The following is a 17,852-nucleotide window of genomic DNA, read 5'->3' as shown; positions in this document are numbered from 1 at the left end:
AAAATGGGGCTGGGGTATAGCTCAGTGGCAGAGCATCTGCCTGGCAAGCATGAGGTCATGAGTCCCATTCCAGGTACCACAAACAAAAGAAATAATAACTCCTAAAACATGTATTCCACATCTCCTTTCCCCTTCAAAACCAATTATAAAATCCTCTTGACTTTATTTCCAAGACATCTAACATGGACTGAATTGTGTCCTAGAAATCCACAAATTGAAGCCCTAATCGTACTGGGAGATGGGGCTTATAAAGAGGCAATCAAGATTTAATGAGGTCAAAGGGAGGGCTCTATTCTAAGAGAACTAAGTGTCTTTATAAGTAGAAGGACTTGAGGGATACTCTCTCACAAAAGAAAGGACACACTGATATGATAACCAGCCATGAGCTAAGGAGAGAAAAAAGAGACTTAGGAGACTCCAACTACTCCTTTATATTAAATTTTCAGCTCCAGAATTGTGAGAAAATAAGTATCTATCGTTCAAGTTACTTAGTCTATAGAATTTTATATACAGGCACTGGACTCATACAATGTCTCATGAATTCGGCATTTCTTTACATTTGCAAATGTCTTTCACTAAAGTTCCTCTGTTTATACTACACTTATAAGTGACTTCCAAGCCTATATTCATTCATTCATGAAGCACATACCGAACACTTACCATGTATCAGGCACAGATAACACAGGAGCAACAAAGACACTGCTCCAGGGTTTTTAGTCAAATGAAGAGAAATAAATATATATTCACATTAATTACAGATCGTGATTGGTGCTGGGAAGGAAATAAACAGAAAATAGAAATAGCTGAAGAAACTTTAGGTGGCAGGGGAAGCAAGAAAAGGCTTTTCGAGGAGATAACGTATGTGAAGAAGCAGAAGAGAAGGAGCTGGCCTTGCCAATACGGCCGCAAAGCCCATCAGCAGAGCTGCTAAGAAGCACGAAGGTGAGAGTGCATGAAGGGTGAGGGCCTGAGCGGCAAAAGGAAGACGGTGGCCAACCCACCGCAAAGTGGACCGGAGGAGCCTCTCTCCTGTACACCATGCCGCACTCTTCCCCCAAAGTTCTCTTTCTAAAATATACATCTAGCTACATTACACTCCAGCTTAAAATTTCACCACAATCACTGACATCTGAAGCTTCTGACATGCCTTTTCCAATCTACCTTTTTCACCTCACCTTATATCCTGACTGTCTCAAATTATGTGTTGACAGACCGTACCCGCTTCTCTGCCTTCGTGTTTTGGGGACAAGGAGCATTGCTCAAATCTGATTTCCATGTTTTACTTGGAAGAAACTGAGCAAGGCTTTTTCTCCTTGATCTTCAGATTGCGTATATAAAAAGTGGATTCATAAAAGAGAAGCATTATTATAAAACATAGAAAGCCTAGCACTGTACGTAATCAACACTATTCTTAACAATGCCCTCCGAACTGCTTTACCTGGTAAAGTCCTTGCATCTCTCCAGATCTAGCCCAGCAGCACTTGATATTTCAGCACTTCTTTACCTCTCACTGACAGATGATAATGACCTCCTTTATGTTCCCACAGCACAGTGCAACGACTACCACCGTATAACACAGCGCTGCAACTGCAGGCTTTCTCATCTCTCTCAGGACAGGAACTGCCACTTACTAATGTTTATGTTGTTACTGCCAAGCGCAGCCTGCCATGGAACAGGTGTTAAATAAACACTAGCTAAATAATGGAATGAAGTAATACCCTGTTCCTACTGTAAACCAGTGTAACTTGTTTGTATTCACATTATTCAACTTCCTCAAAAGGCCTGTCAGTCAGAAGTCCTAGCAGTCACATGGGACTCACTTAAGTTAGCATCATTTGAGAAGTAAATTAAACGAAAATTTACAAAGGATAGCGCGCCAAACCAGGGCCAAACTACGGATGAGCATTTGCCCTGCAATGTGAAGACAAGCTTTCAGAATTCAGCAGAGAGAGGAATGTGTGCGGGGGACTCTGGGCAAGGGCTGGTCACTGGTTGCAGCCTGTGCCGGTCACAGGGAAGGTGTGGGGCTCAGTTGCATTCTTCTTTCTCAATCCAGTCTCCTACTGAGACTCCCAAATAGCTGAACTAAATCAGAAACCAGAGGGCCTTCTCCTCCCCCTCCTCAGTACCTCAGGCCTGATGCTCTGTACCTGAGTGTACATGTGTGAGTAAGAAGATGTGGAGGTCCTTGGTGGCCTGGTGTGGAATCAGAGGCTATTGGATTGAGCCAAATGTCCATCTGGAGGGGAGTCCTGGGGAGGATTTCAGGTTTTGAGCCCAGGGCGGGGCAGCACCTGCACGAAGGAGTGGTTCGACACGCAGCTTCACACAGCAGCTGCAAAGGGAAGCTGTGCCAGTGATGAGGGTGGACGAGTGGGTCATCTGTCATCCCCAGTCAGAGCCTGAGTGTGACGAGAACACAGACATGGGGTGGTGGAAGAACAGCAAAGCTGGCAGACTGGCTATCTATAAGGGATAATCGAACATTTAGATACATTAAGAGTTGTAAAAGCCAGCTTTTCACTGTCAGAGAAATAAGAGACAACTATGGAAAGAACAAAACTAGAATGAACCACAGGGTATGAGATTACAGTCAAAAGTATGAGCCTGAACTCATGGTTTACAAGATAAGGAACTACATGTAAAATTAAAGATAGATGCACAGTGTGAGTGAAATATATGGTGAATGTTTAAATTAAAAAAAATTATGACACTAAACAACAAACTGCTATTAGTGCCTTTGAAATACTATCTGACTTCAAACGCACCCTGTTGTTGTTGCCGCTTTCTGAAGCAGTTCTGCAAGTCCTCACTGATGAGTGTCTTTCCAAGGTGTGATCCAAAATATGGTGAAAGCGCCTGCCACGTGCCATCCAAACGAAAGGCAGAGTTGTAAAAACAGTACAGGCTGTACCCACCCACCTTAGTCCCGGATCTGGCACCCTGCCACTTTTACTTCTTCCTCAAAATTAAAGTGACCATATAAAGTCAATGTTTTGAATTGATTCAGAGCAATTGAGGCAGCCATGAGAATGCAACAAAAGACACAAAAAAAGGATCTGTAGAGCTGATTCAGAAAGTGGAAAAAATGATAACTGCGTTCAAAGTGAGGGGGAGCAGTTTGTGCAGGATTAATGGCAGTGCGTAACAACCTAAAAAATTAAACATTCACTGTATTTTTATCGCACTTTATATTAGCTGTGTAACGTTTATATATGAGCCTCATACTCTTTCTAGTATATGATGCTCCTTGTCTCCAAGATGCAGAGAGGTAGGGTGTTCACACACACACACGGGCATACATGTATGTATGCGTATATTCACATATATATTTATATTTCTAAAATCTGTCATGATTCTGAGAGGAACAAGACCTCAACAGTGAAGAGTACTTCTTTAGTAAATCTTGGTTTATAGATTCCATGCTGACTAAAGGTATCTGGGTTTCTTAGAGAAGGGACGCATTCCTTGACTGGTGACTAGATTGTGTAAGATGACATCAGAACATCCTGATGTGCTTCAAATTAAGGAAGTTCTCTGCTCAAAGAATAATGGAGACATCTCAGAGGACACAGGCTCTTCCTGCCCAAATGGGGGATAATTTAACTACAGTAACTTCTTAACAGTGGGAAACAATGAAGCCATATAGATATAATAAATTAATAAGTAGAAGAGTAGAGGAAAGAATCACCTCAAAATATTCTATGTAACTGTAAAGGGGGGAGGAATATGTTTACAGTGGAAAAGTTTGGCAGATACACTTGAATCAAGTGAAAACATAAACATCAGTATTCAGACAAAATAAAATTGTGACTGAAAGAGTAAGTAAGTTCTAAAATGTACAATAGATATGGGGAAATGGGAAGAAATTCTTCAAAAGGGAAAAAGAACTAGGATCGGGGCAAGAGGAAAGGATAGCAGGGAAAAAGGAAAAAATGCAAGTCAGTTATAACATTAGCATCTCTTAGTTCATTAAAAAGGAAGATTTGTGCTAATATCAACTGGAGAAATTTTTATGCCCATATCTTGTGCCCTGAGCAACTACTTTAAAGATAACATGTAATGTATTAACTATTGTTATCTTATTATTTTGTTGTGAATTTGTTTTACTTTTCCATAAAATAAAAATAAAATAAAATAAAACTGTGTGCCACTGAGTAGTATGGAAAGAGAGAAACACAGGATCATTTATTGTATTACTCCCAAAGGTCCATAACCTGAAATTGAGCATAAGGAAACATCACACAAACTCAGATTGATTTATAATCTTCGTAAGTGTCAAGGTGATGAAAATTAAGGGAAACCTGAAGAACTAAAGACAACTAATGTGATGACAGATTCTGTACTGAATCTTGTTGCTAAAAGTGGTATTAGTGGGACAACGGGCTAAATCTGAAGAGTGTAAGACTCACATGGCAATCACCACTGTTAATTTCCTGATTTAACTGGTTACATAACACTTACGTAAGAGAGCGTCCTTATTTGTAGAAATATATACTAACTTCACAATGCACTGTATTGGGTGGGAGGAAGACTGAATCATCAACTGAAAACATTTTCAAATGTACCTTAAAACTTCCTGAAAGTTTATGCCTATTTCAAAGTTTAAATTAAAAACACAAAGAAGACATTAGGACACAGGTCCTCCTACTTTAGTGGTTCATCTCCAAGTTTGCTTCTGCGCTAAGCCAGGGTAAAGAAGGCTGAAGGGTGAGTCTAGAAGATCAAATCAAAGGCTTCCGAAAGTCCATTTGACATTGCTGTCTATATATGACTTCCACATTGATGACCTTCCACAAATTTATTTTCTATCTATTCCCTAGCTCCTTCCCATACTGTCTCCTATACACACTCCCACTACACAGCCTCCCCGTGATGACATGATGTCTCCCAATCTCATCAAATCTCATATCTGACAGAATAATAGATGTGCACTGTATTGGTAACTCCATCTTCTCCAGCCTCAGAAACCTAAATACAGCCAAATTTCCTACATATTCTATACAGTAGAAGCACTTCAATACAATATGTTAAAAATTCAGACTCAAATACTACCTCACTCACTTCAGTGGGTAACATTAATTGCCACTAAAACTTCCTAAATGCCAGACTTTTAAAGTATTGCTGAGCTGTAAAGTAAGCACACCATTTCCTTCCAGGAGTACAGAACACATCATGGGCACCTATGGTAGGGCCTAGTGGGCTTAAATCAGTTGGAATATTCTGATTCCTTGGCTGTTTAAGGAATGGTCATGTGATCTCAACAGTACCATTACTGTGAATCTTAGGTTTTTGATTTGAAATATTCAGACAGATGCATTTTCCCTATGCATGTAAATCCAGAAGCAAGGACGTATTTCAACAAGAAAGGAGAATGATATTTTAAATTAATCATTAAGTAATAATTAAATGATTCCTTTATAATTATTGAATCCAAGGACCAACAATCCAAATCGTGCCCTAATATCTGTCTTCACCTTACCTGAACCAATGTCTCCCTGAATGTATAAAGTCAGTGTGAGCTGAATTTTCCATTATGCACAGGATAACTCATGAAGAGTAAGATTAAATATAAAAGCAGATGTAATAATATTATAAAACAAAAAGAAATAAAAGGTGTAATCCAAGACAGGCTTCTAAAAACCAAACAGTAAAAAATACCAAAAAAAAAAACCAAAAAACTACAGAACAGCCAGAGAGATTGCCTTAACAACATTTGGCACTGGCAGAATAATGGGAAAGTTAGCTTTCCAAATGTTAAGAATGCAACAGTGCAATGAGTTCCACGTTGTATAAGGTGAGTGACAGAGGACTGCTTTAGGCTAAGAAACAGGAAGAGACTGTGGTAGTCAAGAGAGCTAAGACTTCCCTATTTTGAATTCAAGGCTACACACTACTGAATTCCTTAGTGTTCTACATAACTGTAGGAACTTCCATTGGCTGCGATAAATCTGATCAGATTCACATGTCTATGCATTCTCTACTGTACTCATTCTGATCCAGGAAAGCACTGTCAATCCTCATTTAAATATTTATAATCAGGACAGAAACAGCAGCAGCTTTGATAGCTTGATGTATCACTGAGCCATCTGCTCCATTTTCCTGTAAGAGAGCTTTGAACACACCTGGAAGTTTAGAGGGGCAGAGGGAAAAACAGGGAGAGAAGTTGCTTGCCAGTTGATCAACTGACAGGACTGAGACTCCTGCAGAGGTGGCTGGATCAGGGAACACAATACTCATCAGTGTATTAATCCACTGAGATTCGTAGCTGAATGTGTGGCTGCAGGATGTGCACCACTGGGGCGGGCCTTTGGAGGGCATCCTTTCTGGGCTCTTCCTTTGGGCTCTATTTCCTGGCTGCTAGGAGGAGAGCAACTTTGCTCCACTGTGCCCTTCTGCCAGGATGTCTCTGCCTTGGAGCCAGCTTAATATGGACTGAAGCCCTTGAGACCGTGAACCGACGTAAACTTCACCTCCTTCGAGTTGTGGTGTTTGTCTCAGCAATGAGAAAGTTTACTAATTTGAGGAGAGAGGAGGAGGGATTTAAATTTCATGCTCTCAAATGCTGACAGGCCCACAGACCCTCTGTCCTTTCAAACCACCCTAGATAAATCTTCAGTTGCTTTCCTCACTTTTACCAGTCTCAAACCATAGGCAATCTGTCATTTGTTCCTACTGATTCTTGGTTGAAAGTAAGTCTGGAATTCATTCTTTTCATTTTCAAGGCCAATGCCCAGGGTCAGACCTTTGTCCTTTATCTCAACTACTGCAACTGTCTCTTAACCAGTGTCACTGCATCATTTCTTTCTGCCTGTCCAATCCATCGCAGGGCTACTGAATCCTTACAGAAAAAAATGACTGTATTTTAATTGTACTTTGCATCCTTCTCCCTTCTACTAGTCCAGATACTCGGTGATATCCACTGGTTTTAGAAAAAGTACAAAGTGCTTAGTCTGCAAACAAACCATCCATGTTGCAGATCATGGTCTCCTTCAGCACAGTATCCTACCATTTTCCTCCTATAGGCTGTTCCCATGGAAAAATGGAATTTACTAGAACAGTCTTTGTGACGCCATACCTTCCCTCTATAAAATCACCTCTTTTTTGGCTCTACTTAAGAAATGTCTACCCGTTTTTCAAGGTTCAATTTAAACATCCTCTCCACCATCAAATCTTTTTAAATATTAAGACCACATTACACTTCTTCAATTGTGCAGAGAACTTTTGTTATGCTTCTCTTTTGCTATGTACTTGGCTGCCTCATCTTCTAAATGTGGTGTATAAACTTTGTTCTTAGTAGTGAGCAAAGTGTATCATATTTCAGTATGAGGTTGTCTTTATCCTCTGTTATTTTCCCCAAGACTCATTCTTATATCCTCTTTATTTAGCAAAGCAAACAACATTCAATACATGCTCTGTAAATATTTCTTGAATAAATAAATAACTTCCCAAGAGACTAAATGTTATTTGAGGATAAGAATTGTACTGTATTCATCTATATTTTTCACAGTGGCCAAAAATCCTCCTGAGTAACAGAAATTGCTACAGCTTGAATAAAATATTAGGTTTAGACTCTGGCCTCCTGTGTTACTGAATCTGGCTAAACCTAGAACAGTTTGTCATTTTTCATTCCAAAAATATTTATGGAGTACCTTGTATATGCCAAACCTTATTCCAGGAGCTGGAGACAGAATTTTAAATAAGATAAACCACACATATGGTGCAGTGGAGGAAACAGCTGTACAAGCTAATAAATCAATCCTCCCAAAAAGTTCTTCTTGACACCTAAGCTATATTCTTAAACAAGGTTATAACTAGACAGCCATCAGTGTCTCTTCCCTATACCTTGCTTCAAGGGTTGGGTAACAAAATGTAAAATTACTACCATTGGATGAGGAGGAGGAGGTAGAGGACAATTATGATTGCTTTGTATTTTCCTCCTCTTGTTATTTAATTTCAGTGCTATCTCCCAAAAGACCTCATTATGCCGCTTTTGGAAACAACTGAAATTGCTTACCATTTTTCCATTTTCATGTTTTTCATCTCTAACGTAACCTCTCAGAACTGACAGAACGCTTACAGCTCTGTTCAGAGCCCTCAGTGGCTTTGTATTGTAGACAGCGGGGGAATGCTGCTCAGACATTTTGGCTTCACATTCAAAGACTCACTCAAAACATATTTCCAATGCCTTTTCAGAATCATCTGTATTGTTCTTCCTAAAATCCAGACTACCACCAAACTATCTTCTGATTCTGTATGTTTCAGCCTCTCCTTTGCTATTTTTTCATTCACTTTATTCAAATTCTACCTGTATCTCAGAGCAAAATTCAAGAATCTTCAATTTGTCATGATTTTTTCCTCTGCATAATAAAGTACAATTTACATTATAATTTTCCCCCTAAGCGTACCTGTTTCTACTTCATAATTTAGTTACTTACAAGAAGTATATATATATATATATCAAACTAGAGTGTATATAATCATTCATTCCATAAATATTGTATTGAGCATTTACTGCCTTTCTATTATCCTCAAACAGCTAACTCATATTACATTCACAGTACAGTAAATATTCTGTAAATTCTTGTTGAGTGAAGGCAAAATCCCAGTCAAGTTAAAGTACATCTGAACTCAAAATAATCTTTTTCTAAACATGAGTAAAAATCACCACTGATGAGACATATAAGAATGGTAACAAGTTCTTGCTTATCATATTTAAACACGTATGAAAATAAATGGGTAATGTGGTAGAAAACAATATCAAATAATAAGAAAACTCATATGAAGTAATATGGAAATATTGATTCAATGTTTCCCACTTCAATTCACAGATGCACACATCATTTGAAAATACAAATTCATAAAGAGACATATATTAACTTATCAATTAGAAACAATAGTGTTGAAATTTGCTAAAATAAAAATCATAGAAAAATTATTCTAACATTACTTAGTAATTTTGTAAAATTTCATAAAAGTTTATGGGATTCTTTTTCCTCTTCTTTCCTAAGGAACCAGCTTTAGAAGATGATTGATGCCCGCTATTATGAGACTATATTTATATTTCCTTATCTTAGAAGCTTATAAAAACTATATTTAAAGCATTTCCAGTTATACTAAAAAGAAAGATAAAAGGTGATTATTTATAGGCCATCATATTCATGATGACAGACTCTCAGAAAGCAAATGCAAACATAAATTTTAAAAGCCTTTTGGAAAGAGTTGACAATAAAAACATTTACATAATTTCTTAGAAACTCTAGCTTTTTATTACTGAATTTCAATATTCCCTCCAGGCAAAGGAGCAGCTACTTCAAAGATTTATTTGATAGTGGAATGTTTGATTTCTTTGTGTTCCCTTCCCAGTGTGGGTAGATCTACAGTTTTTATTCTACCACAGTATACTGGGTTTCAAAATTTGAATTGGACCACAATAGATCCATTTAAAAAATGGATCTGTTTGGCAGGTTAAATAAATAAGCCAATGACAGCAATAAATATATAGACATACATTACACAAAAGTGCTACATTGTTACAAAACAATCAATTCTGATATCAGTCATTTTTGATAAAGGACCTGCTACTCTATAATTTAACTACTGACTGATATCCAACGTCTAAAACTTCTACTTACCTGCCTATCCACTTCTGGGAGCAAAAGAAGGAGGTATTGCTGGAAATGCTGAGGTAAAGAAGCAAACGTATGTTTATTTATTAATGCCCTCAAGTTAGTGTTGACAAGAATAGATCCTGGGGTTTCTATGTCAATGTCCTCAGCTCTGGTCCATTTCAAGTGTCCTGTGATGAATAAGCGAGAAGTATGACTTTACTACAGTTAGAGGAAAATACACACGCACACATGAATATGCATATCATGAACTCATATATTCAAAAATATGCTTACTTGTATCCCTTTTAAAATATTTCAGAAGAGAAACCCATAAAGCTCCTTTATTTATGTTTATAATTGGCCTTAGTCATTTTTAATTTCTATAAGATATATTACTTTCAATATCATCTACTTTTCCAACTCAAAGTAGAACCATGTCCCAATATAAAAGCAGTTTAATAATGAAATTCTAATTAATCAGAATTTGCAAAAACTTTGAAAGCATAAACGTTGACAGCTTCAATTTATATAAGTTCTATAAGACTTATGATCAATGATAACTGTAACAACAGGACTGTCAATGTTACTTTCCTTTTTATTTTTGCAGTGCTCGGGATCAAAACAGGGCCTTGTACATGCCAGACAAGCACTCTACCACTAAGCTACAAGTTCAGGCTACTGTGATCAATTTCAATGAATACGATGATAGTAACAGTAGCCATGTGCATTGAACAGTTGATTATTTCAGAATATTCCTATTCAGGGTATTTCTGAGGGTGATAATTTAAAAGTGAAATCTAGATAAAAATATACTACAAAGTCTGAAACGTAAATATGCTTTGAAGAATCATTATACAAGTCAAGGCACATTGGAATCAAACAAAAGGCTCTGATAGAGTTCACAACTCACAATCATGACCGACAAAGAAATCGATCTACCCTAAGAGAAGTCAACTGATACACTGAAAAGAAGAATTACTAGTCTTACTAAGAGAACTGCTTGACTAATTATAAAGAGCATGTTTTAAATCAGGAGCCAGTAAATTATATCCCATGAGTTATCTCGAGTCCAATGACTGTTCTGCTAAATAAAATGTCGCTGGAACACCACAATGTGTAGTTTGTTTACATACTGTCTGGTTCTACATTTGCAGTACAATGCAGAGGAGTAACAGAAATCCAATGGCTGGCAAATCCTACTGTATTTACATTCTGGCCCTTCACAAAGGCAAGCTCTGTTTCAAATAATTAAACAGAAAGGAAGAATACAAAAATAAGAAAAGTAAGGACCCTGTGATGAAAGAACAGTCAGATTTTAAACAGAACCAGATAAAAAGCGAATACAGCAGAAGAAAGAACTACTGCTACAGAGACAAAGGAAATATCTAGAATGTAGTAGAACAGCAATGAGCCACTATAGAATAAGACAAAAACACAGGGAACGTCATAAGGAGTCAGGGTGCATATCTATAGGAGTTTCAACTTGAAAGGATGCAGAGAGGCAATATTTGAATAGCTAACGGCCGAAATATTTAAAGTAAGTGTTCTCAGGTGCACTAATACATCAAATCACAAGAAAGACAGTATTCAGTCCTCTATCAATGCACTGAAATCTCCAAAAGCAGAAAGAGGATATTTTAAAGATATTTTATTTTGAACAAAACATAGATTATCTCCACAGGGATGGCGATGACATGGACAGAAAATATCAATAAATAACAGATGGGAGAAGCATATCCACAAAGAGCCAAAAGAAAATAAATGGCAATTCAGAATTTCATTTGCAACTATGTCTCTCAAAACGGGCAATGACATGGGAATATTTTCAGTACCCAAAATTGAAATCATATTCCTTAGAGAGTCTCGCTGAAATAAGCACTAGTGGGTGTTCCTGGTAAGTCAACTTGATCAAGGAAAAATGACAGGGTCCCTGAGGCAATGGTGAACTGAAAGACTAATAGACATGAAGTACTCTAAACAAACACTGACTGTAAAAATAATACTATGACAGCGGGAGCTAAGGTGGAAACAAAATACTCAACAATAATTATATGCAAAGTGGTATGATACAATTGAAATGAGATAATTAAAAGACCTGGCTATGGAGAATAAGAGACATGTGAACTAATTTTTTTATTTTGTTAAAATTTTATAGGTAGCCTTGGAAGACCAGAAAAAGAATTATGATTTTCACAGAAATAGATGGAAAAAAATCCAATCAAATGGCAAGCATAAAAGGAGAAAAGTAAAATAAATTTAAGTCCCATAGAAAGGATAAAAATTAGAAGATAAAGGCCGGAGTTGTAAAACGAAAAAGAAAAGTAATACCACGCTATAAACATCATACAAGATGAACACATGCAAAAACACTCCTGGTGATGAGAATGAGTGTTCCTTAAATGTGTAAGAAATAATCCACTGGAATATACAGTGGCTTTGAACCTGCATTCTTTTACATAGCATTTAAATGTAACATTTAGAGAACTGAAGAAAAATGACATGACAATTCTAGAAGGAGGTTTCCATATATATTATAAAAAACTGATAGACCAGACTAAAAACTATTTTAAGATTGCAGGAGACTTTAGCAGCCCAATAATCACTCTTAAACCAACAAACTTAATATAGGGTAATGCACTGAGCCATTAAAAGGACAAAACAGATGCTGGAGATTTAGCTCACAGGTACAGCATCTGCCTGGCAAGCAGGAAGTCCCAAGTTCGATTCCCGGTATCAAAAAAAAATAAATTAATTTTAATTTTTAAAAAGCAACTTTTTTCCAGAAGTCAGGTAACAGAAAGGAAAAACAAATCACTGACCAGTGAGTCTCAACAATGAAGAATCACAAAACTTCATACCTCTGTCCAAAGAAAAACAGGTATCAAAACCCAAAGAGAGTGACTCTAACTGCCCCTCCCAACATCTAATACACATTTAAACATTCAAAACCTATTTTTAAATAACTTAAAAATTAGAGAAAGTATTTTTGTTTGTTTACTGGGTTTTGTTTTGGCTTGGTTTGATTTTTTGAGATAGGGTCTTGCTACACAGTTCAGACTGGCTTTGAAGTCGCTCCACAGCCCAAGCTGGCTTCGAACTCAGGGCCTTCCTCGTGCCTTAGCCTCCCAACTGCCAGGATTACAGGTGGGAACCACCATGCCCACTGGAAGTAAGTTTTTTAATGGAAATTTAAGATATAATGTCAACATTTGCGAAATACTTCTCAAATTGTTTTAAAGGTAAATTTTAAATATTGGAGAGTGCAAAAAAAATAAAATACTTAGAGGTTAAGTCATCAAATCATAAAGCTAATAAATCAAAGAATAAAGCCTTAAGAAAGAAGAAAGGAAAACCTCTAACAGTAGACATTCATGAAATAGAAAAAAACAATGAAGATCATCAATAATAAAAATGTTTCTGTTTGTTTGTTTTGTTTTATTTTGTTTGAAGCAGAGTCTTGCTAAGTCCCTACAATGCTCAGGTCGGGAAAACTTGCAGTCCTCTTACCTCAACCTCCCAGAGTGCTGGGATGCAAGAATGTGCCACTGCAAAAGTTGTTTTTGATGATAAACTAATAAAATAGGTTTTATTTTATTAAGACTAAGAGTGAAAAGCAGAGACCTGTTACTGGATATAGTACATATTTAAGAAGTAGATTTAATTAAAAACAGACAACAGTAATATAATACTGTAACTTTGCCAATATCTTTGAAGACAGATAAACTAGTTTTAAGTGCACAAATTTTTAAATTTAGCTTACAAATAGAAAACCTGGATAAATGTGTAAAAATTAAAAAACTGTTCAGTAGTCAATGCCCACCTTGTACACACAAAGCACAAATTATAAATAGTTCTAAAGATAAATTAATGCGGGCTCAGGATTTTTATCTCTTCTCTAGAACTTTCCCACCAAAGTAACTATAACCTTTTTTCTCAAATAAGGACAAGGATAGTATGAGAAAAAACTTTATTAGCCAATCTCATTTGTAAATATAAAAAGAACAGAAATTATATTTACTTTAAAAAATATAACACTTCTGAGTTGAGGTGACAGGTGCTTTGGCATCCATTTTATTAGCATCTGTACTTTTCATGTGTTTGAAGTATTTCCCAGTACTGAAAAACTTAGGTCACGGGGAAAGCACAATCACAAAGACATTTGTTTTGTTTCCTTTACAAAAGAACCATAGGGAAAATCTAGAGAAATAAGGAGATATACAAAGAGCAATTTGCTTAATTTTTACTATGTTACCTAACTGTTCTTCAAGGTGCTGTGGTGATTTATTGAGAGACACTCTGATAGAAGGGGAGGATTGGGAAAATAAAAATAAATGTGAAACTTCTGAAATGCACACTATGACAAACACTCTGAGAAGTAGGACTGTTGTTTCAAAATCAACACAGTTCAAAATCTTTAAGTCAATCATAGAAAAACAAGTGTCAGCAAGATACACAGTCTCTCATGACTAAGCCAAAAGATCTATTTCAAAGATGTCCACCTAAGCGAAAATATGTTTTATAATTTTGGAACAAATAGAAGATGTTCTAAATTTGTTGGCACAGAGAACATTTAATTCAATTTTAATTATCCTTACACTTGCACTCTTAATTGGCTTAAGAACAATCCAATTATATATGATTGTCTTATCTCATTACAGCTGGTAGTTCATATCTCTCTACCGTTCTCAGAGAAGGAAGAAGACACTGTCATGTTAATGTCTAATTCCTAGACACTCAGCCTGGAGCAGTGATGGTCAACCTTTTAGAGCTTTCAGTGATACAGATAGCCTCTTCAGCCCACATGCCATAGCTGTGTCACCACTGGGTTTAAGGATCTGAGCAGGTGAAGCAGGGCAAAGCAGACAGGAGAATGGCCTCAGGGATTGCCCTCCAAGCTACATAAGAGCGCTGAGGTCATGATGAAAGTAATGCGCCTGTGTCAAGCCAGGATCAGGGTAATTCTCTGTTGTTTGGGCAAAGGGAGTTTTAACATCCCCAAGTAGAAGCTTCCGACTGAGCACCTGTGGTTCACAGGTAGGCTAATGGCTCCAAGGCTCACATTTCCAAAAGAGCACAAGAATTGTGCAAAAGATGTGTACACAGAGGCCCAGACACACAAGAAGGAAAGAGGCACTCGTGTGAGGGAGACCACATAGCAGAACTGCCACAACCGAAGAGTTCTTCACTGTCTCAAAGAAACTGGAGAGAAATGAGTCTGAAACAGACCTCAGAGGAGAAAGATAGATTTTTGAAGAATGAAGTTTAAAGGAAAAAAAAATGTCAGAAGATAAAAATCTCATTATAAACAACAGGAATCAACATAAACTTCACAAATGAAATTGTATAAAGGCTAATACAGAGCACTGAATCCATTAAAATACAGTACTAGAGTTAAAAACTATTGCTATTATAGTGCTAATATAAACATTATCGACCTTGATATTTAAAAAAAAACTGTATGATAGACAACGTGAAATGAAAGAAAAATGCTCAGAAGTAAATGGCAACTGGGGTGTGGGAAAAGAGAAGGGAAAGAAGGGGAAATTATGTAAGTATGTATATACAGGATAGCTGACATAGTTGTACTATGTTTTCTATTGCTCTACAGAAAGGAACAGTTAATGATTACTTATTTGATCAATCTTGTATATCTCTATTTGTTTTCCTGAGAAACCATTTTGAAGATATCAATAAGTAATACAACAACCATGGTTAATTTCCTACAACTTTGTCTGTAACGCTGTATTGTTTGTATTGTTCTTATGCTATTTTGTAAATGGATGCCTGTTTGTTAATGTTTTCCTTATTTCTTAAAATAAAAAAAAAAACATTGAGATAGATGAGAGTGTAAGCATAATTAACTCTCACTTATAATATATTGCCCAAATTTGAATGGTTGAAAAGATAATCAGCACTATTTCATTTTTTATATTTTAATATCTTTGGAGAGAGATGAATTAATCATGCGGCAATGTTTAAAAATTTTGCTTTTTAGTTTTACTTCTGTTTCCTATTTAGCCTAAAATTAATTAAATTTAGTACTTTTAATTAAAATGGGATGATAGTATAAGATGACCTCTGGCTATACACACACAAATGTTTATAAAACAGTGAGGATGATCATTCTGGATTACAGGATGTGGGGTTACTATTTAAATTTCATTTTACTTTTCTGCATTAAAGAATATGTAACAATTTTATAAAAGCAACAAAAATATTATTCATTCCTACAAAAAGATTAAACAACAACAAAAACTATTGGCATGAATCCCAGAAATTGGGCTCAATGAGGACATTATTAAAACCCCCTCCGAGACAACCACTAGAAGCTTAGATTTGTTTAGCAAGCATATTTTATCCTTTTATTTTATCCTTTATGATTGGGTAGGAAGAAATATAATTAAAAACTGGTTTCGGTCAAAGGCCCTGAATTCAAGGAACTTACATTTTAGGTAGAGAAAAATGTGAAGAATTTAAACAATACGAAGCAAGAGAGAAAGAGATGAATAAGCACAGCACAGACGATATTTAGTGCAGTGCAATGACCCTGGATGACACTGCAGCGGTAGATACATCTCATGGTACACCTGCGAGAACCCGAAGAACAGACAACAAGAATGACTCCTGGATGACCCCCGGGTTAAGGATGTACCTGCGTGGGCTCCCCAACTGTAGTAATAAATGTACTGCTGTGGTACTGGGTGTCAGCAGAGAAGAAGGTTGTATGTGTGTGGGGATGGAAGAGTAGGGGAACTCTATGTCTGCTGTGAACATAGCACTGCTCTAAAAATAAAGATTATAAATTGAAAGAATAAATACAAAACAAGTGAGAAGATAGTATATCGCTAAGGAACTTTGCAAAATGTTCTCAAATTTCTAAGTGCTGGGAAGATGGTGCAATGATTAAGTTGTAGGGTTGTCTCAAAAAATTTCACAGGGAAAGTTCTAAATGGGCCTAATTTTTTGCTAAGAAAAAGAGCAATGACCTTAAAACAACTGATCATTCAAGAAAAACCTATTTCCAGCCACACCTTCCGTTCTACTCACCAGATGAGGTTTCTGCTGCCTGGTTATTTGGTAGCCTCACCTTTACGGTTATTCTAATTGTCAAGGTCTATGATAATAAAAAGAGCCCTTGCAAACATTATCAGCATTTGTTTTTATGCAAACCAGAATCATGTCTTTCACCTAGCTTGATTTAGAAACAGGACAATGACTTTTCTGTTTCACTGTAACATCATCAGAGAAATACTATTTTATACAACAGTCACTGTTTGCTCTTCAGTCAGAGGCTACTGAGATATTCACGTTTTCATACACAACCTGATTTTTTCATTTGGATTTTGTTTTGCAATGCTGGCGAGCAAACCTGGGGCTTTGGACATGCTAGGAATATGGTCTGCCACTGAGCCACACTCCTCCTCACTCACATACTACACAAACTTGGCCAACGGCAAAGGCACAGAACAGCTACGGCAACACAGTGGGTTCCCACGCTGCCAACATAATCCTCCTAAGACTATGGAGATTATCCTAAGAACCAGAATCACTGAGGAATGCTGACTCCTCTTATTACCTTCTCCTCCTCCTGCTCCTCTTTCTTATTATTGAATACTTGGGGATTGAACCAGGGCCTTTATATTGCAATTCCTCGCCTTTTTTCAACTTCTTTAAAGACAGTGTCTCACTAAGCTACCCAGGCTGGGTTCTAACTTGCGATCCTCCATCCTCAGCCTCCCAGACTGCTGGGTTACAGCACACGCCACCATGCTTGTCTATAATATGCAGGCTCTGAAACTTTTCTTAGGAAGGCGGACATATGATGGGGCTTGGGATGATACCATATAGGACAGTTCCTTCACTGTAGAGTTCTCCGGAAAACAACCAAAGGCCCACTGTGTCTCAGGCTAACTCATTAGATTCCAAGACCCAAGTGAAACATATATATTAAATAGGGTGACTACACTGTAATTTGACAAATGAAGTAATTGTCAGAAATCAGGAAGTAGACTTGAGGAATAATTAGAAGTGGTTCCTTTTATCCTATGAGGAAAATTTCACAACGAGAATAAAAATTTAGACTTATACCATGAAGTCTAACCATACTGGATTTTGTTTTAGAATTAGCAGCTAAAACCTGAACAGATTTATTTCTGCTATACTTTAGAACTGTTTCAACAGATTAGAACTTATATACCACTAAGCTTGCCAATAGAAGACCAAACAAAAGTTTAAAACATC

The 17,852-nt window shown here is 36.9% G+C and overlaps 1 protein-coding gene across 5 annotated transcripts in view; it reads right to left on the bottom strand.

Moving 5' to 3' along the window:
• The window catches only part of Asxl3 (additional sex combs like transcriptional regulator 3), a 133,272-nt gene that overhangs the window by 49,297 nt on the left and 66,123 nt on the right, over window positions 1–17,852 (bottom strand). For all 5 annotated transcript variants that reach the window (XM_013508021.1, XM_013507996.1, XM_005372763.2 and 2 more), the window contains one exon: window positions 9,636–9,799. In XM_013508021.1, coding sequence (XP_013363475.1) covers window positions 9,636–9,799 — 164 coding nt within the window. The remainder of the gene's footprint in view (window positions 1–9,635; window positions 9,800–17,852) is intronic.

The sequence above is a fragment of the Chinchilla lanigera genome, unplaced genomic scaffold (genome assembly GCF_000276665.1).
Source record: "Chinchilla lanigera isolate Chin_1 unplaced genomic scaffold, ChiLan1.0 scaffold00001, whole genome shotgun sequence".
NCBI classification, from domain to species: domain Eukaryota; kingdom Metazoa; phylum Chordata; class Mammalia; order Rodentia; family Chinchillidae; genus Chinchilla; species Chinchilla lanigera.
The sequence above is the reverse complement of the archived record's forward strand: the minus strand, read 5'-3'. Positions and strand labels throughout refer to the sequence as shown.